This window comes from Pleurodeles waltl, chromosome 4_1, assembly GCF_031143425.1.
Source record: "Pleurodeles waltl isolate 20211129_DDA chromosome 4_1, aPleWal1.hap1.20221129, whole genome shotgun sequence".
NCBI classification, from domain to species: domain Eukaryota; kingdom Metazoa; phylum Chordata; class Amphibia; order Caudata; family Salamandridae; genus Pleurodeles; species Pleurodeles waltl.
This window is the reverse complement of record NC_090442.1, coordinates 1,018,498,202-1,018,522,448: the sequence shown is the minus strand read 5'-3', so window position 1 is coordinate 1,018,522,448 and position 24,247 is coordinate 1,018,498,202. Positions and strand designations below refer to the sequence as shown.

Sequence of the window (24,247 nt, the reverse complement as noted above, 5' to 3'; positions counted from 1 at the left end):
CCCGGATGGTGATTCGTAGAATGGTCAGTAGGAAACAATGAGCAGTGCATTAAGCCTTCCTTAAAAGTCTTTACTGATAAACCCTATCTCATGCAGGGAGGTGGGCAGAAAGCCAGCGAGCCACCCATTGGACCTGTGCAGCTGAATCATAGCATTCTAAGTCCAGAAGACCTAATCCACCCGCAGTCATGGGTAGCTTCAGAGTGGAAAGAGTTACCGGGTGTGTTGCAGCAACCAAAGCTAAAGTGTGGCATGTATGAAGAAGGAATGAAGGACAGGCAGGGGAAGGTTTTCAAAATAATACTATCATTGGCGTAGTACACCATCTTCACTTGTGCCATATGGCCCACTACAGAAGAGAAGACCAAAAAGCAAACTGGGCTTGGAGGGACTGTGACGCTCTGCCGAGATCTCCATCCAGCAAATCAGTGGGAGAATGGTAGAAATTAATCACTAGGTATCAAAAGGTAATTGGTTACCAGTTCAATCTGATATCTAATTGTATATAAATGGGAAAACAGTGCCATATGTTAAAGAAACACTAATTACATTTTAACATGTTTACATTTTGTTTGTGCAATTTACATCCCAAATATTCTATGTGTACTTGACACTTAGGGATAACCCAGATCACTAGTTTGGCTTCTGCTCAATTTCAAAACCATTTAAAGACATGGGCAAAGTGGTCAATTGCCTTGCACAACCTTGCAAGGGGCTTAGGCCCTGCTCACCCTTCACAAGCACGAACAGCGGACCATTGCACCAGAAGTGTTTGCCAAAGTGGATGGGCTTTGCTTGTTCAAACACTTGACAGTGTCTCTTCTGTTTCTCTCCTGTGTGCAGAGACAACTCCCCAGGTACCCAATACCTTCCAACAGTCTTGGTGGATTCATCTTGTCTGATATTAGGAATTGTCCCACCTTGTTCTTCTCTTCCTTATTTATCCAGTTCTTAGCAACAACCCTTTGAATCACTCCCATTTGATCTCGATTTCATCCTCCTCTTTTATTATCTTTGATTGGTAGTCTGGGCTCTCATTTCTGAGATAAATGTAAAGTCCCAGACATACACTCTAGTGCTGTGAGACTACAGACAAGTTGTGGGTACCTCACATCCTGACATTAGGTGCGAGATTGTCGCAACACCCTCTGCCTTGCCTCATCAAATTATTTTTAGCATGAAAGCCCATGGGTGGTTGGGTTGAGCCAGATGTTTTTGTTCAATTTGGGTTAATTACATTAATGCTTCCAACCCGTTTGCCAGGGGTTCTAAAATGTTCAGAAACATAATCAAAATGTTGCTGTTACTTTCTCTTCAAAAAAGATTGGGTAGATTTGGGTAGGGGTGATGGCTTTGACAGTGCTGAAGGGCATTAATTTACTACTGAACAAGGACGTAATGTGACACCTGAATGTAGCATACCAGGAGGCAATCACAAAAAGTCCACAGTGAATAAATATTGCTAATTTAAAAAGGAGTAAACAAATGCCTGGACAACATGGTGAGGCATAGCCTCCCTTGGGTGAATCTGTAAAACTGACGTTTGTTCTTGAATTTGGCATGAATTTTGACACTTTGTTCTGAATTTTTGTCCTGAATTTTGACCCTTTGTCCTGAATTTTTCACAGTCCTGTCCAGAATTTGCCTCAATGACAGGTGGTCACCATAATTCCGGGGTGACTATAAAGCTAGTGCTGAGCTCCACTGCTACTCACTTGCAAGGGGGGTGGCTGGCACACACATCACCACCTCGAATTAGGGGCAGTTTTCCAACCACACATTTTTTATATAATTAGTTTCCTTAGAGCGCTGGGCATACACATGGGTAGAGAGGGCGCCGTAGGTTGCATATTATTCAGATACAAGGTGTCAAACAGTAAAGGTAGGGCCACACAAAGAGAAGAGGCACTCTTCGTGGTACACTCTGTTTCCCAAACACTACAAGTTCAGGCTTCCTTCTGTCCTGCTCATGCTGCAGACCCCCACGACTAGGTCACCACTTACCATAGGAAAGCCGCATCTCCATGTGTGTTGCAAGAGCCCCCACAACAGATTCTGCAGCAGGCACTGGTTCGTCGTCGAGTAGGTCGAACCTGTTGAATTAGAAGCCTTTTAGTATTAGAAAATATTTTACCACGATGTTAATGTAATGAAAAATATACATTTATAGCTCTGTTATTTAAGCCCATTGGTTTTTCCAATTTGGGGCGGTGTCTGATCATGACCACTAGGGATTGAAATGGAAATATAAATGGTCAGGTACTTGCTATCTCAGAGTACCTCTTAGCTGCTGAGGAGTAGCAGTACTTTCCCCATAAAAATACTTAACTCCAGCTGAGAAGTGAAGGCACAGTCCCTTTCAAATTTAGAAGTGTAGGTACTCAGCACCTGGGAGCACTTGGCAATTTAAAGCACCAATGGCCACTGAATATCCGTGCCTGGGGGGAGTGTGTGTGCGTGTGTTTGTGGGGTGGGGGTGTGGGGTGTGCATGCTGGTGGGATAATCACGGGATCCTTTACTATCGCACTTTGATTCTGGTAATACAGAACACGATCTTCTAAAGTCGCATCATCCTTGCTCTTCCTTTTTCATTTATAGAGCCAATTGATTCTAAAATTTGACAAAAAACGCCTTTCAGATCCTAATTTTAAATGCTGAGCCTTTTTTTCTCACAATAAAAAATAAAGGATTGGCAGATGTGTATTTGCCTACCTGTATAGAAATAGATACGCCTTTAAGTGCGAGGAACAAAAAAAATCCTTCTTTCCGGATGCAGAGGCCTGGCCCTTTGTCGGCAGATTTGGGCTCTCGGGTGACTCTACCCCCTGGCAGAAATCCGAGCCAGGGCACTGTTCTGCCCTGTCTGGTCTATGAAGATTGCTTCATGCCCATTTTCACTAAAAAATATTTTTTCCCAGTGAGCATTTTGCCTACTTTTGATCTTATAATTTTAACCTTTTCCCCTTTCTTACTCATTTTGTCATTGAATTCTTACAGCTTTGTGGATTTTCTCCACAGCCACTGCACCATTACTGTTGGCAAAGTGCCCAGTGCCAGTGAGTGGCGATCCAAAAACAAAGGACCCTCAAGCACTTTGTATCCTCTGCTTGCCGGATTCCCACACCACGGAGGAACAATCCTTCTACCGACAAAGAGCCAACAGGCGATTAAATGACAGTCCGGGAATGCACCTCGTCAGAAGGAAACGCACCAGAGCCCTGGCAGACTCACCTACGGCTTAACAAGGTACAAAATAACAAATTACTTTGAAAACTAAACGGCCCTCCCTCTGAAACAAGGCTTGTTCCTGATATTTTCATTCAATTTTAGCAATATGGTCTCAGACCGAGCTACAGTAAAAGATAAGCGGTTATCTTATTGGATAAGTTCAGATCTCAGACACTGAAACAGACGAGTGTGGCATTTATATATACTTTTTATTAGTAACTGTCATGATACACGGAGCACAGGTATTGCTGTGCATTAACTTGACTATTGTTTGTGCGCAGAGTGTACTGGGGTGCATGAAAGTAGCCCAGGGCCGTTTATTGCTAACAGGGACCTTGCAGAGCACCGGACTCAGAGCGTTACACATTGAAGGCTTTAGTCTCATCATATACGCTGCTGAGCTGACCACAAGAATGTTGCCATCTGCCCAGTGCTTAATTTGTAAATAGAGAGGTGCCGGTGCTCAAAGCCCTTCTCTTAAATTAATTAAATCTGCCAGCACTGAATACTGAGGCAGCGTAATCCTGAAGTCACCTCGGGCCTCTTCAATCCATTTACGGCGCCTGCCCCTTCAGCTCATCCTTTACTTTCTCCCTTTATGACGCTTTTCAGTTTTTCCTTCTTCCGTCTTTCCCATGTGTCTTTTGCTCGCAGCAAATGCTTGAGGCAGAAGAATAAGCCCCGGCCCTCACAAATAATTGCAGGTGCTCAGCACCGGAAACAACAAGCACAAATTAAGCACTACGTCTGCCTAATAAAGCATTGGATGCTCTCACACCGATTATGGTTGAATGCCACAGAAGCTGTGATGTTTTTTGAAAGGAAGCTGTTCTTTCTCATACTACTAGCATTCATGAGGTCTCTTGGGTGGGTGATACCAACCGAACTATAGCAAGAAAATTTCGTGTGTCACCTTGAGTTCGTTTGCTCCTTTTCAGCCACAAAAAAAGTTGAGCGCGCTCATCAACAACTGCACAAGGGACCAGATTACAGACCAGGTTCATGCACCACAATTGGAGACCTTCAGCACTCTCATAGCATTTTGAATGTACGGAGGGGAATGAAACCTTTCACACAGCTCTTTCTGTAATCTCAATTGACAATTCAGATGGCTAACTGGGAATACTTTTGCATGGAGGTGTGGCACCATACACATGGAGGCATCCCTTTGCTGGTGTGCTTACTCCATAAAGCATGGGAAAAAGGACCCTTGATAATGTGCTTAACAGGAATCACCTGGAGGGTGGTACACAGTTAGCACACCTTGCTGAGTGCTCTTTGGCCACGCCCCCCCCCCCACCTTTTGCCCCTCATGAAGAGTGAAAGTCAGGCTGAGCAAAGGTCAGCCTGACAGACACTCTTCATGTTCAGCTCAGGCAGCCAGGAGCGAGACATGCGCGATTTGCGCAGGCTCCTGGCTGCCTGAGCGGAACTTTGCTGGGCTGAAGAGGTCACAGGTCCTATGGGCGTGACCTCCTCGGCTCAGCAAAGGTGCCTCAAGTCCCTCCCCCTCAGTGACGAGGGAAAGCGTCACCCATTGACTTTGACCTGGGCGCTTCAGGTTCAAGCCCTGAAGCACCCAGGGCGAGTGTCAATCAGTGACACCTCATCATAGAGTGGGGTGAGGTCAGCAGTCTCACCGACCCCATCCCACTCTGTAACGAAGTTGGGACTGCTGCCTTCCCTCATTGGCTGACCTCAGCAAGTGAGGGAAGGCAGCAGTCCCGACCCTCCTAGTACCTCCGATCTGAAGTTAGGTGTGTGTGTGTTTTTTTACATGAATGTTTGGTGCGTGCGTGTATGTTTGAATGTTGATGAGTGTTGCGAATGGATGTGCGTGCGTGTGTGAATGAATGAGTGTGAGTGTGCTGCCCGCCCCCCTCCCTCCTAAAATTACCGGCCGCCACTGTCTTTGGATTATCACAGGCAACATATACTAACGCTATACATGGGATGTTGGTAACAGACTGCCCCCTGATCAGCTTCCAAATGGAGGTCAGAGGTGCGCTTGAACCTTTGTGAAGAAGATATTGACTGAGAAGGTTGGGGACCCTTCTGGGTCCTCTAATGGTTCATAAATAGTAGGACACCTACTAGGAGACCGAAGCAAACTCCTACTTTGCGTTTCTATGGTGGATAAAGCAAGTTTTGAACATAGGCTACATGCCACTGGTTTCCAATATCTACATGGATTGACTTACCTCCTCCTCATTCTGAACACAAAGTCTGACGGCCATAACTAACCTTACCCATAAAGGGAGAGACATCTAGTTTATAACCAGGCGTTGAGAAAGATGTAACAAATGAAAATAAATCCTACCACTCCACAGCTTCTAGATTGCCATCGTCTTGATTCAGTTTATTGTACACAACTTCCTTCAGAGTCGCAGCACTGCTAGAAAGAGGAAGTCCTTGAAGGTGGCAAAGCAGCTCTTTCTGTAACAAGGAGCAAGATTTCACATTAATAAGCGTCATAATTTATCCTTCACAAATACAATTTGCTGTTTAAAATATAAATCCATAAACTGACATTTCCCAGGGCACTGGAATGGTGTGCTCATACAAGATCACATGTATTAGGCGGTTAAAGACACTGCTATCTAAGGGAGAAAGTACGCTTTGCCATACATTATAAGGATAATTCTAGTCACAAAGGAGTTCCCTTACCATACACAGGAAAGGGATGATGCCCTGCTGATTGAGGACTCCTCACTGCTTGGGATCAGATATTCCTCAACCGAGAATATACATTAGTGCTTTAAGGGTATCACTAAAGATTAAAACAAAAAATCTTGCTATATCAGAATTGTTTATGGCACCTGCTCTGCTCCCACAGTCACCAATCGAAACAGATGACCAGACACCTCTTCAGAGGTCTTACTCACAGCAGACAAGACTGCCAAAGGTTTCAGAAAGGGGATAGATTTTTTCCATTTATTGAAGCTCAATGCTTCATTCAGGATGGCAGTCCCATTGCTAGACCTCTGTAACATAGGACCACAAACTGCAACCCCTGATCCATGGTTGTCTTCGTCCTCCTAGGAATCGCACAACTTGTGCAAATAGCCTCCACAAGGAGACAGAGGCTACTCCTCTACATGACTCTTGATGGGTTCTTGATGGCCTGTTCTACACAGATTCAGTCCACACGGTGTAAAGAGGGGGAGCGCCTAGGACTGTAATTCCCCTGCAATGGTCAAAAAGGCTCCATTCAAGCCTCCTCATGAAGTAATGAGAAAACAATGCAGGCGGTAAAGGCCAGGGCTTGTCAGCTCTTCATATGCATTAGGGGTTTATGCTAAACAAACTGATCTGAAAGCTGAGAACCAACACCTATACACACCGCAATCAATATTGGTGGATAAAGAGGTGAAGGCCACATCAGTTTTCAAACCTGAGGGATGTTTGACTTAGAAGTTCACTTATTTCCTCCTGAGTAACTCATCTGTCACCATAAACATAAAAGGTGAAAAAAACGTCTGTCTTTTTTTTGGTGGTGTTCTGCCACAAAGTCCTATCACTTCTTGGAAGAATAGGAAGGGTTCACACTGGAGGCCCGAAGACAACGCATCAATGAGATCTGAATTACCACGAAGACCTGCTCTGTTACTGAAGTCTTCACCCCTTCCTGTGGCATTGGTTCAGGGGCTGTCCCACAAACGTTTGACACAACTACATTTGGTGTGCGATGTAAGTCACTTTAACTAGTGTTAGGATGAACCAACACATTTCTTTAATCCCTCAGATATTCACTCCACCGAGGTCACGGAAGACCAAGAAGCGCAGGGAAGAAATATGTCCACAAGGATTGTTATTATTGTATCACAATATTGCCAACTTCAAAATGCTACAGACAGATAGGTGCTAAGCATGTTTTCAACTACACTATTGTGCAGTTCAGAAAGACAACTTTGAAAACCATTCAAGTAAATCAGTATTACTTAAGGTATTTATTTGATGTATGGCACATTCTATAAGGCGTCAGTAGGAAGATTCAGTAGAAAATTAGCATCACGAAAACCAAGAAGCAGAAAATTTTCACTGTAAGAAGGAGAAATGTGCTGTACTTGCCCAATGTCCATCTATTAATATAACCATTAATGCTGATCTCAAAAGCTGAAGATCTTTTTCAGTCTTGTGACTGCAGGAAATCCCTGCCCATCGAGCAGCATATAAGGATGGGGCTGATGGAGACGCAGGTATGTTGTTGGATGGATGTGAGGACGCAAGGATCATGCGTAGGTGGTTAGTTGCAGAAAGATGGATGGATCGATACATGGCTGAAGGCAGATGGATGGTGTTGACTATTTTTTATGGGCAAGTGCATGGGTATTCCTGGGTGGTTGATGGCAGCATGAAGGATGAATTTGTGGGTGGATAAAGATGAGCCAGAGAGGTGAATGAATGGATGGATGGCCGGGTCGGAAATCTATGAGTACTTAAATTTGGAGGAATGCACGACAGCAAAGGGTGGGGGGATACATGTCTTTAACATGCAGCAATCACTGTACCGTGGGGGTGGGGCGGGTCAGACTTCAACAGCAGCCGCCCACTTACTGCAAAGCCTGCCCCACACTGTCACTCAGCTTTGTTGCTTCTGTCCATCCACCGCTGCTATTTTACAGAAGCTTAAGTTTAAAGCAGTTCGAATGCATAAAGAAAGAACTATGAAAAATGATGTAAATAATGTAATATTCATCTATCTCACGCTCTGATCGAGATGTGTATGTGATGCTTGGTGCTGACTAACCATTGAACAGCCATAACATGGACGTGTCTGAGGGTGCCACATTTGAGCAGTGGTGTAGGGACGTGGGTGCGTGGGCTCCAGCAGACCACCGGATGCGTGCGGTCCGGATGGATGGTAAGGTAGAAGAGGACGGCACTGAGTGCATGCGCATGCTGCAAGGACTGATAGCTCCAGTCACAGAGGGGAGCTCGGAGACAGGCTCTGATAGCGGTTCACAGGTCAGCCCTCTGTCCTTTGAGTATTTTTATCATTGAGCAGGGACATCAGCTGGGAACCCAGTGGGGGAGAGTTGTGGGATTGGGGGTGGTTCGTGTTTGTATTTGGTCTGGGGCAAAGTATTGTACTAACTGTAATTCTGCTTGCTGACCTGCAGTGTTGTTGCATCTTTTAGTGAAAATATTATATTAGAAAATGTTTCTGCATTTGCAAATGTGCCAGTTCTACAAATCAGTTCTGCGAATTTTCCTGTCTGCGGCTGCATAAACATTTTGTACATATTGTTTCATGTTCCTAGCAGTCTGCACTACATTTTTGTGCCTCGGTCAAAAGAAACAAACGTGCAAAAGTTCTCAGGTAGATAACGTCTTTGAGTATCCATTTATTTGTTCAGAAGACGGTAGATGCATCCAAAACATGCACTTTTCACCTCTTCGGGGGTAGGCAAGTCTGCATGGCATAGAGATACTGGAAGTGAATGTGCTTCTTGTTTTTCATGCTTTTGTCTCTTTCTGACAGTGTGTGTGTGTCCAATCAGCTCCGTGTCTACTTCAGGGTGTACTAACTACTCCTTGTATACATACTTGTTTGTGTACTTATGTGACGGGAAGGTACGCGTATTTTTTCTAGGCTGAGTATGCCTATGCCATGCGATACCTTTTTATCAAAAGTAAAGCATTTTACTTAAAGAACCTAAACATACAGGCGCTTCAGAGTTTGTTTTGCATATAGTTTACAGTCAAACACCTATTTCTGCATGTATCTTCCTGTCTAGTAAATCACATAATTTTCGAGTTATAAAATTATTTTGCAACACAAAGACTGTTAAGCAGCTTGTAGAGCAGTTAAATGTGTGATCCTGGAATATGTAACTTGCAGCTCAGCATATGAATGTGTGAACGCTTGCTTCATGAGACTCACTTCATGTACAGGATCTCACTTCTTTCCTGCTACCCTTCATTAGACCACTGATGCAGTGGGTACCACAAAATGAATGGCCTTAGAATTTTGAATAATGGCTGCTAATATTGCCCAGTTCACTAATACACATATCTGTGCCTGCTTACTGATAAACTGCTGTATATAAGGATTTATACCTCAGATTTGCAGGATACACAGACATTTCTGCTGCGGGCACTCTACACACTTAGCTGTGTTGTTTGCATCCTTTTTCCCTTCGTAAAGGGCTACTTTAGGAAGTCAGCCAGTAGATCTGTCTAAAGCTTTTTAAGGCCTTGTGCTGTACATGATATCTCATTGTAATAATTCACGTATGGATATGGTGCTAATCCTACCTGATTGCCACTGAGAATAGTCTCAGTTGCTTTTGGCAAGCAGCGGGAGAGCAAAATCTAAACTACTTGAAAGCTGCCACTAAGCACATCATCATACCACCTAATACAACAGGTGGCCGCTCAATCCCTGTCTGTCGCTGCCTATGATATCTTAAGGTTCTGGAAGGGGGTAGCAGAATGATAGGAGACTACTCCTCTAACACAATGAAACAAAGGCAAACTCCCCACACTTCGTAGTTTCTAATTCTTTGAACAGCCATACCGTTCTCAGGTATGTTTAGTTTCCTCCCACCCACAAAGGCGATGCTAGCTTTCTTTAAGTGTTCCTTCATCGCCACAATAAGCAAACCAAGGAAACTAAATCGCGGAGACTGATTTTTTTTAACCACATGAGCATTATCTCCTTTCTTCAGTCTCCAAGAGAGATCTGAGGAGAACGGGACTGATTAACACAGCAAGAACTGTTGTTGCGCTGGCGGGGATAACTTGGCCAGACGTGTCCCACCATCCTCTTCCCGCCCCCGCATTGCCCCCGCAATAGTCGTTGTCCAATGCTGTATGAGCTTGTTCTGCTAACCGAAGAAGAGTGGAGGAAATCAGAAATTTCTCATTTTTAGGTCTCTGTTACACAGAGCTTCCAGCTGTCTGTTGCCAATGACCTATTGTGGAGTATAGCGATAATTACAGTGGGCATGGGGTCAAGCCCATTGCATACCATGGGTTTTGCATTTTTGCACTCTCATTTGCTAGCTTCTTATTTGATAGCTTGTATTCCTCTTATGTTTATTCCTCTCATGAAGCATAGCTTTTGGCCATCTTCTTGACTGCATGAGTTGTGCCCTTCTACTGCTCACATTCAGGGATTACATTTTTTAATTTTATCTTTTGCACTCCATGGAAGTGCACTGAATTGCCTTATTGTGTCCCTTGTGCTCCTTTGGCCTTCGTATCCCCAGTCCAAAAACTCTCACGCTCAAAGCTTATAAATTGCCTTCCTTTAGCTCCCCATCCTTCTTTGTCTTTTAAAAAAATGTTCCTTTCTTTGTTTTTAACTTAAGCACCTCCAGCTCCTCACAGTTGCTCCCCCACCCTCCTCTCTGTTATTCTCTCCAACGTCACTTTATCAGCAACCCCACCCTGTCGCATACTAATTGTTTTTGTTGTATTATTTTTCATTGGAGGGCTCGCTAGCTGTAGTTTGGTGCTGGGCTGTTCTTTTTGGAAAATGTGCTTCCATGCACATTTAACCTTTGTTTTTTCTTTATTTAGTGCCCCCAAGATTTGAGTCCACCATTTTACAACTGTCAATAAAAAGAACTGTGTCCATCTCCTGCTATGTGCGCAGGTATTCTTGGTGACGCAGGAAGTTGTACACGTCATCATGCATGTGCACACATGCTTAATGAGGCATGTATGTGTACACATCATCTTGCCTTTCATTTTTGCTGAAGCTTCACTGCATCAGTGAAAGGTATTGTTTTCCCTTGTTGCAGATGTTAAACAGCATCGGCAAAGCCAATAGGTCAGCATTTTGCAGCCAAAATGTGAAACCTGTTGGCTTTCCCAGTGCTTGTTATTAATTTAGTAACATAAACTCCCTTCCAACAATACTTTCAGCGGTAAAGGAGAATGGGAACAGTGGTCACTACTTTTCTCAAACAATGTGCTGCATGAGGTCATACAAGATTTTCTGAAATAAAGTTCAGCAATGAGCAGGAAATACTGAGCACACTTGGAAGATGAATAAGAAGGCACAGAAATCCGTCAGTTTCTTAGGTTTATTTACATTAAGTTATGTATAAAGTCCTATGCAGTTGATCCCTTCCATGTTTTCAGTTTCAGTATGAACATGCAAGATAAGCGCCATGGTGTCAAATGCAGTCAAAACATCTAAGAGGACTCAGAGTAAGGTCCATTCTTTCATTTGTTACCCTGGAAGGCACCATCAACCCGAATTGCAGTTTCCAGCTACAGAGCAGGAGAAGCCCAGATTTTTAGATTTGGTGGGCTGGGTGGTGAATTTGGTGTGGGAATTAGATGTCCATATTGCCCTCTAGAGTCTTGCCCATGAAAGGAAGAAGGGAGGGGGGGTGGTAGTTGGCTAATGTATCAGGGCGTGATTTATTGAGGGGTGCAAGCATTTGAAAGGTTTGCGATGATGAGGGGACGGTGTCTGTCACAAGAAACGAGTTGACAATGTTGACAAGGTAAGGTGGGTGTGTTTAGAGAGGGTGATTTAATGATGGTGCAGTTCTCATTGATGTAAAATGTAACTTTCATAGAGCTGATGATGCTTACAAGGGAAAAGTTGTCAAAGGTTTGAAAGATTGGCAGCTGTAGACTTTCAGGCTTCAAAAGTGACACTGAAAAACACACTTTTGCTTCATAGAACATTAAGGTTACCTGGGAAAGATTAAGCAGGGCCCCTCTGAAAACTCGAAAACTACATAAGTATGAAATATGAAAACTGGCCTCGCATTCTTTAGATTCCAACAGTAACTCTAGGTGCTCCCACACGGAAACTTTCACTGATAGACAAGCAGCATAGTTTGAATTAAAATGCAAACAATAGAAATATAGGGGTATATAATCTGAACAGATCTATCTGTAAGGAAACATTCTGTAAACAAATACAGCCGAATGGAAGTGCAAATAAAAATGTCCATTCACCAGAAAGACACAAGACTCCTGCTTGAGTGCACCCAAGTCATTTTTCAGTTTCAGTCTACTGCTTCCATGACTAGGAACTTATTAGTTTTCTTCTCATGTATCTATAATAATCTAAAATGACATGGAAATCTAAAGAAAGGGACCAGCTGCTGGCAGAGCCATGTTGCAGTTACTTGAATCTATTTCAGTGAGCTTGATGCTGATCGCCAACCATCTCAAGAAGAAGCAAGATCTAAACACCTGAGCGTTTCCACCCCTTTAATTCAGGCAATGACAAGCCACCCCTTGAAAACCTTGGTCACCAGCACAGTGATGTCAAGAATTCACAATCCAGAAGTACATTAATTAATCAATGTATTCACTGACAGCATAAAAGTGTGCAATGTGCATTAAAAACATACCCATGTTATAGATGGAGCATTGGCGCCAAGCATCGGGCATGGGTCTGCATTGATTAAGCCCAGTTTCACAAATCCACTCATTGCTTTACAAAATCCCTACAATAAAAAAGAGCAGACAACAACTTAATTAAAAATCATTTAGACCTCACAAATAACACTTCAGGTTTTGTTAACCCATATTTTCAACAACTGTATAGTGCCTTGAGCCGTGGCAAGGGTGAACCTAGCAGGTAACTCAAGCATTTGAACATTCCGGTACAGAGAACTGTAATCTCCAGGTAAGAAAACATAGAACAGGCTATGTCTTTAAGCAAACACTTGTTGGTCTCAATTTCCCCAATTCGTTTCCTAGTCACTTTCTTGTACATGTTCTGAGCACATCACAGATAAACTGGCTACCTCAAAAGCAAACCAATTAATTGATCTTGCTGCAGAGGGTCCGAGTCATATGTGAATCTATAAAAGATGGCCATGTTGGAAAACAATTTGCGAATATAAATAACTAATGCTATTTTTATTACTCACAAATTATTTGATTATGATATGAAGCAGTTGGTACACAGGAGGCTGGTGAAAAGTTTCATAATCATTGAAATTGGCTGTGCAACATTCCTCCTTGCATCCGCAGTAATGCCCTTACAACAGGCAAACAATGCAGCCAACCAGCCATTTGGAAATGGTGGATCCAAAGTAAACTAAAAGCGGAGTAGTGGACTTCAGTGCCCTGGCTCTCTCACAATGTCAGAGCAAACTAGTGATGACCACTGTATGCAGCACTCTCTGTCTTAGACATAGGGGATAAAACGAACACCAGGATGGACAGTGTCTGTGTCAAACAAAACTTGGCTACCACAAGTAGCATGAACGTTTGTTGTGTCCATATCATTAAATTGTTGGGGTAAAATCTGACATCTGGATCGTCAGAGAATGCCCGAACCTTTCCTACCCTCCTGGCTACAATGACAGCCATATGAATGCCTAATATTCTATCAATTATGCATTCATTGGCTCGGAGGGCTTAGCTATGAGACCAAATCTACACTGCTACCATCTTAGTATCAGTCTCCTAATTGTTGGAAATTTTCAAAGTACATGCTTTCGATCGTCCTGTATCACAGGTTGAACAAAGAGGGTGTTCTGGTCGGGCATCCTCTGTAGTGATATTGGAGGTGGCACGTTCTGGTTGGCTGTGGCAGGGCCCCAGCCAGGCAGAACCTAGCACTCCTGTCAGGGGTGTGTAATTACACTCACTGTATAACCTGCCCTCACCCTTGGGTAGCTTGGCACTGAGCAGTCAGGCTGATCATAGAGCATTTGCACAGTACTCTCACACAATAAATACACTGAGCATCACGAAAGTCTTCACACGTGGTAGGTAAACACAGCTTGTATTCAGTACACACATTAACTAACACAACATAAAAATCATAAACGTCTGGCATAAATCACAGTTGGCAATATTACTAGCAGTACTAGGTCCAACTGTGTTAAAATTACATCAGTAGCATGGACACTTGGGAGAAATCCTATGTTACTTCCCAGCACCCTAATGCTGTGTGAAACATTGTCAGAACTAGGCCCACCCTGGAAATTAATATAATGCAATATCACACACAGTTATGGGGTGCACCCCAGATCACAACAATATCAAGAATATGTACACACAGATAACAACAACCCTTTTCGCAGCACTGTGGGCCAAAGTCGCATGGGTAGGACCGATGTAAAGCATAGTATCCAGTTGGCAAGAAATCAACATGTGAAGCAGCACCAGCGGATATCAGACAGGTCTTTACGGAGCACACTTGCACACAGCACCCTATAGCGGTGCAACTGATATCCAAGAGGTCAATTGGTAGCACAATGCAGACCCGTGGCCCCAACCCTCCTCCACCTGCCGTCTCATCCAGATGACCCTACACCCACAAATTAGAAAGAGATCACCTCTCCCCAGAGATTAGGCTGCTCTCTGCCAGAGTAACACTTAGTTGAGGTGTGTTGGACTTTTTGCCTTACGCAGGGTCATCCCCAGCCTTTTTGCCTCCTTCCTCCTGGTTTTTCTGACCTCTCGCTGTTGGCTCTAGGACTCTGAGCACTTTATCACTGCTGACCAGTGCTAAAGTGCAGGTGCTCTCCCATCTAAAGTTGGTATGATTGGCTTATACCTAATTGGCATATTTAATTTACCTATAAGTCCCTTGTACAGTGGTATCTCTATACCCAGGGCCTGTAAATTGAATACTACTATTGGGCCTGCAGCGCTGCTTGCGCCACCCACTGAAGTAGACTTTCAAACCTGTCTCAGGCCTGCTAGCGCAGGGCCTGTGTGCGCAGTTTTCTGCCACAGGGACCTAGCATCTAAACTTACTTGCCAGGCCCAGAAGTCCCCTTTTACTACATGTAAGTCACCCCTAAGGTACGCTCTAGCTAGCCCTATGGGCAGGGTGCCATGTATGCAGAAAGGCAGGACATGTGCCATATTGCATGGCCTGTCCTGGTAGTGACAAACAGCCTAACTTGGTGTCTCACTGCTGTGAGAGCTGCCTTGCTTATAGGATTGCATTGGAAATGCCCTGCCTTATGTGTAAGGGGTATTGTCTGATTTATGAGGGGTAGCGTAGGCGTGTTTGGTATGGTTGTGATGGTGATAATAAATGCTGCTTACTGGTGTGGGTGTATTTTTTATTACTATCACAGAAGTGCCACTTCTAGAAAGTGCACATTTAATTGTGCTTATGACTCTGGTGTTTAGCAGCTTGACTCCAATCCACGTCTGGGCAGAGTGACAGTTGGGGCTTTGTGCATACTTTTCAGACAGCCTGTAACAGGGAGGGTGGAGGTGTCACTGAGGTGCATCTGCATACTGAATAGTCTTCCTGGGCTGACAGAAGGGAGAGGCGGAGCACACCTGCATTTGTAAAGGCTGTGCCCTGGCCTCACACAATAGGGTCGTTAACCCCCCACTGATGTTTAGAGCCTGTGCTGAAAGGAGAGAGGGGGCACTCCCAGAACCAGTTGTAACTGGCTGGAACCTCCTCTCCCTACCATTGTAAAACACTGTAAGAACTGACTATAAGTACAGGGGAATTTTGCCCACAATTTGGAGACATTTTGAACTTACCTGGAACTGGACACAGACTACCGGAAGGACTCACCAGGAACCGCCATGGACTGCTGCTGCTGTGCTGACCTGTGACCTGTCTGGACACTGGGAAGGACTTGCCACTAGCCTGCACCCTCTTTGCGCTGGCCTGTTGTTGGGCCCCCATCCACCTGTGGGCCTTTCCTGGTAATTTTGTTCCCCAGGGGCAGGGTTCTGTGGCCCCTGACCCCTGCATCCACCCAGAAGCACGAGGGGTGCTTTACCTTTTTCTTGACTGAAATTAAGCGCTTTGGAAAGCGCTCTGTGGGGGATTTTGTGAGCACTTGGAAGTGCTTTCCCCTTGCTATTGTGCTACAAAAAGTGTTGACTTTCGTTGTATGGCCAAGGAGATTACCGCCACACCCGGGCCGAAGTGGATGGCTCGAGTGCTTGTTAGAATGCACCTCGCGCTGCCCAGGAACTCCACCGCCGCAGCCAGGTCTTTCATTCATTCAAGTGCGTCGGAGCGCGCTGTCTACTGACCGCCGGGACACTCCAGGAGAGGGAGAGGAGCTGGCGTGCTCCTCTCAGTGCCCCTGGGGGATCCGACGGTCTAGGTAGTGCCCCGGGGCACCCGCAGCTCCCCTGTTGTCAAGGAGACCACCGTAACCCCGGAGGCACAAGAGCAGCTCCAGAGAGGAGCCCAACACGTGAGGGAGAGGCGCGGCCTCTCCCTGCTCGGCACTGGCAGCAGCACAGAGGACGAGGGCGGCTGCCCCCACTTCGCAGGATTTGGGGAAGGCGCGGAGAGCGCCCCATTCCCCCGTCTCTGCGGTAGGAGCAGGACGCTCCGTTTTCAGTTCCACTTCAGGCATTTTCTACCCGGAAGGGAGACCTCGTCGGAGGCCCCCTTCGGATCGCCCCTGCTTGAGGTTGGGCTTCGCCTGGCCCCCACCCCGAGGACAGGGTGTGGGGAGGCCGAGGCAGGTCCCCAGCTAAATTACGGGTCCCCGGACGGGCCCGTTTTCGGGAAGGAGAGGGTGCCTACCACCCCTTTCCCTCCAGGAGCACCCTGTGGCCCCCGTGGTGAGCGCAGAAGTACCAGGGGCCCCTTCATGCTATCTTAGGCACAGAGATGTCTTTATCATCCACCAGGTATTTCTAAGTGACAATATATATACACACCACAAGTTCTTACTAGAGACTTTATTGCATTATATATTGCCTACCTGTTTTATGATGTTTTTATACATGTGTGCAAATGTTCCTTTTATGGGCATGACTTGCTAATATGTTTCCCTAACTTGCCATAGGTTTTCTAATGTTCCTACTATGGGTGTTTTATGATATTCTTATGGCAAGTGTTCTAATGTGATAACGTGTTTCCTGACTACTGCTTATGTTGCAGAATACTAAGTAACCTGTGTGTTATGTGTGACTACTGCTAGGTTGCAGAGTAACTAATGTGTAACATTCTGACAACTGCTAAGGTAGCAGGATAGTACTGATATGTGATGTTTGGTCTTATAATTGCGTTGTGTACAATACAGTATATTTTCATATAATCTGGTGTTGTGTTTCCTTTGTGGTGGGGATATTGCGTTACATGTGTTGTGTGTGTTATGCAAACGCTTTACACATTGCCTCTGGGTTAAGCCTGACTGCTCGTGCCAAGCTACCAAGGGGTTGAGCAGGGGTTATCTTGGACGTGTAACTCCCTTGCCCTGACTAGAAGGTCTGCCTGGCTGAGGTGCATACCCTAGCCAACCAGAATGAAAATGTCACTTACCCAGTGTACATCTGTTCGTAGCATCAGTCGCAGTAGATTCGCATGTTCTGCAATAGCTCGCCATCTGGTGTTGGGCCGGAGTGTTACAAGTTGTTTTTCTTCGAAGAAGTCTTTCGAGTCACGGGACCGAGTGACTCCTCCTTTTGTCTCCATTGCGAATGGGCGTGGACTCCATCTTGGATTGTTTTTCCCCGCAGAGGGTGAGGTAGGAGTTGAATTGTAGTAATAGTGCCCATGCAATGGAGTGACTAAGTATGCACCTATTTAAGGTTGAGATGATACATATATAAATAATTGAAGGTAACTTCCAAACTGCTACAGGCTCCCGGGGAGGCGGGTGGGCACATGCGAATCTACTGCGACTGATGCCATGAACAGATGTACACTGGGTAAGTGACATTTTCAGTTCGATGGCATCTGTCGCTGTAGATACGCATGTTCTGCATAGACTAGTAAGCAGTTATTTCCCCAAAAGCGGTGGATCAGCCTGTAGGAGTGGAAGTAGTTTGAAATAATGTCCTTAATACGGCTTGACCTACTGTGGCTTGTTGTGCGGATAACACGTCTACACAGTAGTGCTTGGTGAATGTGTGAGGCGTAGACCATGTGGCTGCCTTACATATTTCTTGCATTGGGATGTTTCCTAGAAAGGCCATGGTAGCACCTTTCTTTCTGGTTGAGTGTGCCCTTGGTGTAATGGGCAGCTGTCGTTTAGCTTTAAGGTAGCAGATTTGGATGCATTTAACTATCCATCTGGCTATACCTTGTTTTGAAATTGGGTTTCCTGCATGAGGTTTTTGAAATGCAATAAAGAGTTGTTTAGTCTTTCTGATGTTTTTTGTTCTGTCAATGTAATACATTAATGCTCTTTTGACATCTAATGTATGTAGTGCCCTTTCAGCTACGGTATCTGGCTGTGGAAAGAACACTGGAAGTTCCACTGTTTGATTTAGATGGAACGGTGAAATAACCTTTGGCAAAAATTTAGGATTGGTCCTTAGGACGACTTTATTTTTGTGTAGTTGTATAAAAGGTTCCTGTATAGTAAACGCCTGAATCTCGCTTACTCTTCTCAGGGAAGTAATGGCGATGAGAAATGCCACCTTCCAGGTTAGGAACTGTATGTCACAGGAGTGCATGGGTTCAAAAGGTGGACCCATAAGTCTAGTTAGGACAACATTTAGGTTCCATGAAGGAACAGGTAGTGTTCTTGGTGGTATAATTCTCCTAAGGCCCTCCATGAATGCTTTAATGACTGGTATTTTATATAGGGAAGTTGAATAGGTAGTCTGCAGGTATGCAGATATTGCTGCAAGGTGAATCTTAATGGAAGAGAAAGCTAGGTTAGATTTTTGTAAGTGAAGCAAGTAACCCACTACATGTTCTGGAGTTGTGTGTAATGGTTGTATTTGATTAATATGGCAGTAGCAAACAAACCTCTTCCATTTACTTGCATAGCAGTGCCTGGTGGATGGCCTTCTGGCTTGTTTTATGACTTCCATACATTCTTGGGTAAGTTGTAAGTGCCCGAATTCTAGGATTTCAGGAGCCAGATTGCTAGATTCAGCGATGCTGGATCTGGGTGTCTGATCTTTTGGTTGTGCTGTGTCAACAGATCTGGCCTGTTGGGCAATTTGATGCAGGGTACCACTGATAGGTCTAGCAGCGTTGTGTACCAGGGTTGCCTTGCCCAAGTTGGTGCTATCAATATGAGTTTGAGTTTGCTTTGACTGAGTTTGTTTACCAGGTAAGGAAGGAGAGGGAGAGGAGGAAAAGCGTAAGCAAATATCCCTGACCAGTTCATCCATAGGGCATTGCCTTGGGATTGTTTGTGTGGGTATCTGGATGCGAAGTTTTGGCATTTTGCGTTCTCCCTTGTCGCAAACAAGTCTATCTGAGGTGTTCCCCAGAGTTTGAAATAAGTGTTCAGAATTTGGGGGTGAATTTCCCATTCGTGGACCTGTTGGTGATCTCGAGAGAGATTGTCTGCGAGTTGATTTTGTATCCCTGGTATAAACTGTGCAATTAGGCGAATTTGGTTGTGAATTGCCCAATGCCAAATTTTTTGTGCTAGCAGGCTTAACTGCGTGGAGTGCGTCCCCCCCTGCTTGTTTAGATAATACATTGTTGTGATGTTGTCTGTTTTGACGAGAATGTATTTGTGAACTATTATTGGTTGGAAAGCTTTTAGTGCTTGAAAAACTGCTAGAAGTTCTAGGTGATTGATATGCAGTTTTGTTTGATGTACGTTCCATTGTCCTTGTATGCTGTGTTGATCGAGGTGTGCTCCCCACCCTGTCATGGAAGCATCTGTTGTTATTACGTATTGTGGCACTGGGTCTTGGAAAGGCCGCCCCTTGTTTAAATTTATGTTGTTCCACCACAGAAGCGAGAGGTAAGTTTGGCGGTCTATTAACACCAGATCTAGAAGGTGACCCTGTGCTTGAGACCACTGTGATGCTAGGCATTGTTGTAAGGGCCTCATGTGCAGTCTTGCGTTTGGGACAATGGCTATGCATGATGACATCATGCCTAGGAGTTGTAATACCATCTTTGCCTGTATCTTTTGTGTTGGATACATGCGTTGTATGATGGTGTTGAAATTTAGAATTCTTTGTGGACTTGGAGTGGCTACTCCCTTTGATGTGTCTATTATGGCTCCTAGGTATTGTTGTACCTTGCGCGGCAGAATGTTGGATTTTGTAAAGTTGACGGTGAACCCGAGTTTGAAGAGGGTTTGTATGATCTGATTTGTGTGATTTGAGCACTGTATGAACGAATGGGCCTTGATTAGCCAGTCGTCCAAATATGGGAACACATGTATTTGCTGCCTTCTTATGTGTGCAGCGACTACCGCTAGACATTTGGTAAAGACTCTTGGTGCGGTTGTTAATCCGAAAGGCAGTACCTTGAATTGGTAATGTATTCCTTTGAATACAAACCTTAGGTATTTCCTGTGCGATGGGTGTATTGGTATATGGAAATAAGCATCCTTGAGGTCTAAAGTTGCCATGTAGTCGTGTAGTTTTAGCAATGGCAATACTTCTTGTAGTGTGACCATGTGGAAGTGGTCTGATTTGATGAAAGTGTTCACTACTCTGAGGTCTAGGATTGGTCTCAGTGTTTTGTCCTTCTTTGGTATCAGAAAGTACAGTGAGTAAACTCCTGTGTTTATTTGTGTGTTTGGCACTAATTCGATTGCATTCTTTTGCAATAGTGCCTGCACTTCTATCTCCAGGAGATTGGAATGGTGTGTTGTTAAATTTTGTGCTTTTGGTGGTATGTTTGGAGGGAATTGTAGAAATTCTATGCAATAACCATGTTGGATAATTGCTAGAACCCAAGTGTCTGTAGTGATTTTCTCCCATGCTTTGTAATAATGACCTATTCTTCCCCCCACTGGTGTTGTGTGGAGGGGGTGAGTGACCTGTGAGTCACTGTTTAGTAGTAGGGGCTTTTGGGCTTTGAAATCTTCCTCTATTTCTAGGGAATTGCCCTCCTCTATATTGTCCCCGAAAACCTCCTCTATACTGTCCCTGGTAACTGGACGGTGTGGCTTGTGAGGTGCTGGCTTGTGTGCTTTGACCTCGAAACCCCCCTCGAAAGGGCGTTTTACGGAATGTGCTGTAATTCCCTCTGCTCTGCGGGGAGTAGAGTGCGCCCATGGCTTTGGCAGTGTCCGTATCTTTTTTGAGTTTCTCAATCGCTGTGTCCACTTCTGGACGGAACAGTTCTTTTTCATTAAAAGGCATATTGAGAACTGCTTGTTGAATCTCTGGTTTAAATCCAGACGTTCGGAGCCATGCATGCCTTCTGATAGTTACAGATGTATTAATTGTCCGTGCAGCTGTATCTGCAGCGTCCATGGAGGAGCGGATCTGGTTGTTGGAAATGGTCTGTCCCTCCTCAACCACTTGTTTTGCCCTATTTTGTAAGTCCTTGGGCAGATGTTCAATGAGATGTTGCATCTCGTCCCAGTGGGCTCTGTCATAGCGCGCAAGTAGTGCCTGTGAGTTCGCGATGCGCCACTGGTTTGCAGGTTGTGCTGCGACTCTTTTACCAGCTGCATCGAACTTGCGGCTTTCTTTATCTGGGGGTGGTGCATCTCCAGATGTGTGAGAGTTGGCCCTTTTCCTAGCTGCTCCTACAACGACAGAGTCTGGTGGCAGCTGTGTAGTGATGAAAGCCGGGTCTGTAGGAGGCGCCTTATACTTTTTTTCCACCCTTGGTGTGATTGCCCTACTTTTGACCGGCTCCTTAAAGATATCTTTTGCGTGCCGGAGCATACCAGGGAGCATAGGCAGGCTTTGGTAGGAGCTGTGGGTGGAGGAGAGTGTGTTGAATAAGAAATCATCCTCGACCTGTTCTGAGTGGAGGCTTACGTTGTGAAATTGTGCTGCTCTAGCCACCACTTGAGAATACGCGGTGCTGTCTTCTGGTGGAGATGGCTTTGTAGGGTATGCCTCCGGACTGTTATCTGACACTGGGGCGTCGTATAGGTCCCATGCGTCCTGATCTTGGTCACCCTGGCTCATGGTGGTGTGAGCTGGGGAGTGTGATGGAGTTTGTGCTGGTGAGACGTTAATCACAGGCGGAGGAGAGGGTGGTGGGGTAACTCTTTTCACCACTTTTGGTTGTGGTGTCTGTTCCGTCTGGAACTCCAACCTTCTCTTTCTCCTAATGGGGGGAAGGGTGCTTATTTTTCCTGTCCCCTGCTGTATGAAGATACGCTTTTGCGTATGGTCCACATCAGTTGCTTGCAGCTCTTCCTCAAACCTATGCTTCTGCATTTGGGAGGTTAGCGAGTGCTCTTCTGTATAAGAGCCTGAAGCTGGGTCGCTTGCAGTTTGTTTCGGCATCGAAACCCTGTCTGCGTGTTTTTTCGGCTCCGAGGTAACTCTTTTCTTTTTCGGGGCCGAAAGCTCTCGGCGTCGATCTGTTTCGGTGCCGCTGTCTCGGCGTCGAGCCGTGTCGGCACCGGTATCTCGGTGTCGAGGCTTGTCTCCAGCACTTTCTCGGTCCCGAGAAGGCTGCGTGCCGGTGTCTCGACCGGAGTCGGACGATCTCGGCACTGTTTGGGCCTTTTTCGGTGCCGACGGTCGGTCACCGAATTTATGGGTCGAGCCATGGCCTGGTGGCAGTGGCGTCCCCTGGGCCTTGTAAATGTTCTTCTGAGTGGATTTCGACGTCTTACTCACGGTTTGTGTATCGTCGAATCCTTCGGAGTCTGAGTCTTGGATCGAGAAGGTACCTTCCTCTTCCTGTTCCTCGAACTCCCGTTGGGCTGTCGGTGCGGACGCCATCTGAAGTCTTCTGGCTCGACGGTCTCGGAGTGTTTTTCGGGACCGGAACGCACGACAGGCCTCGCAGGTGTCTTCGCTGTGCTCAGGTGACAGGCACAGGTTGCAGACCAAGTGTTGGTCTGTGTAAGGGTATTTATTGTGGCATTTGGGGCAGAAACGGAACGGGGTCCGTTCCATCGGCGTTCTTCAGCACGCGGTCGGGCCGACCAGGCCCCGACGGAGGATCGAAAAACTACCCCGAAGGGCACCGGAGCTCTTCGATCTTCGATGCGGTGTGGAATGTAAGTACGCCGATCCCGAACGCAACAATACCGACGAAAATCTTCCGAAATTAGCTAATTTTCCGTTCCGAAACTCGGAGCGACAGGAACACGTCCGAACCCGATGGCGGAAAAAAAACAATCGAAGATGGAGTCCACGCCCATGCGCAATGGAGACAAAAGGAGGAGTCACTCGGTCCCGTGACTCGAAAGACTTCTTCGAAGAAAAACAACTTGTAACACTCCGGCCCAACACCAGATGGCGAGCTATTGCAGAACATGCGTATCTACAGCGACAGATGCCATCGAACACCCCATTTCTAACAAGGTCCCTGGGAAAAAGGTGGGGGGTAGGATTGCAGGACTGATTAGGAGGCAGTTGACAAACAAAAGTGGGTTGGCCACCACTCAGGAAGTTCACCCACAGGATGTGGAGCAGAAGCGGCTGAGGCAATAGTTTGTTCAATTAATGGATTTCGGAATGTGCCTTCGGGCACCAACCTAGTTCTGCAAAGCACCGGTATGGGGGAGGGTGATAGAAAGGGGTTGTGCAGTCTCTTGACCTGCTTCTGATCACTCTCTGAAGCATTCCTCTAGCACAGTCAATTACTCTTGCCACCCAGGCCCAATACTACCTGGAAAATTTAGTGGACGGAGGCCGGGTGAGTAGAGGGCAGCTGGTAGTTCGCCACTTAGAGGGCTCAAAAGAAATAATTGATTAAGAGGGGACTGTAGCAGGGGAGATTCTCGAAAGGTAGAGGTGGCCAGCCAGATACACTTCTATCAGAGTTGCATCCAGGTACAATGTCTGGTGCACGATCCGAGTCGCACCAGATAAATCTGACTTCACACACAACAATGAGTTGCAAATTCTGTGTCTCCCTGGAAATGAGGTGTTCATTGATGAGTAGCACTAGACTGTTCTGAACACACACCACAAAGAGTTGTGAAAATAAGACACAATGGATGGGGCGACTGATACGGGTCGCACCAGACAGTTCCGATCACTAACGATGAGGAGTTACCAACACTGTGTTTCCTGAGAAGTGAGACACAACACCTGGTACATGTTGATACGAGTCGCAAAAGATAGTTCCAATCACACACAATCTGTAACGATATATCTGGTAGGGACATATTCTAGTTGCAGATTCCGTACCACAGAATTTCCCCAGGTGTCAGACTAGATCTGGAGATTTTTCTTCAAGCAGTACCCCTGCGCGCCGTTAGGTGGCGTCGGTTGACTCCACGG

The 24,247-nt window shown here is 45.6% G+C and overlaps 1 protein-coding gene across 1 annotated transcript in view; it reads right to left on the bottom strand.

The window, feature by feature from the left end:
- Positions 1-24,247, bottom strand: part of AASS (aminoadipate-semialdehyde synthase) — a 332,460-nt gene that overhangs the window by 43,601 nt on the left and 264,612 nt on the right. The window contains exons 20-22 of the mRNA XM_069229897.1: positions 12,562-12,657; positions 5,550-5,665; positions 2,005-2,093 (exon numbers count right to left, since the gene is read on the bottom strand). Of these exons, the coding sequence (XP_069085998.1) occupies positions 2,005-2,093; positions 5,550-5,665; positions 12,562-12,657 (301 nt within the window). The remainder of the gene's footprint in view (positions 1-2,004; positions 2,094-5,549; positions 5,666-12,561; positions 12,658-24,247) is intronic.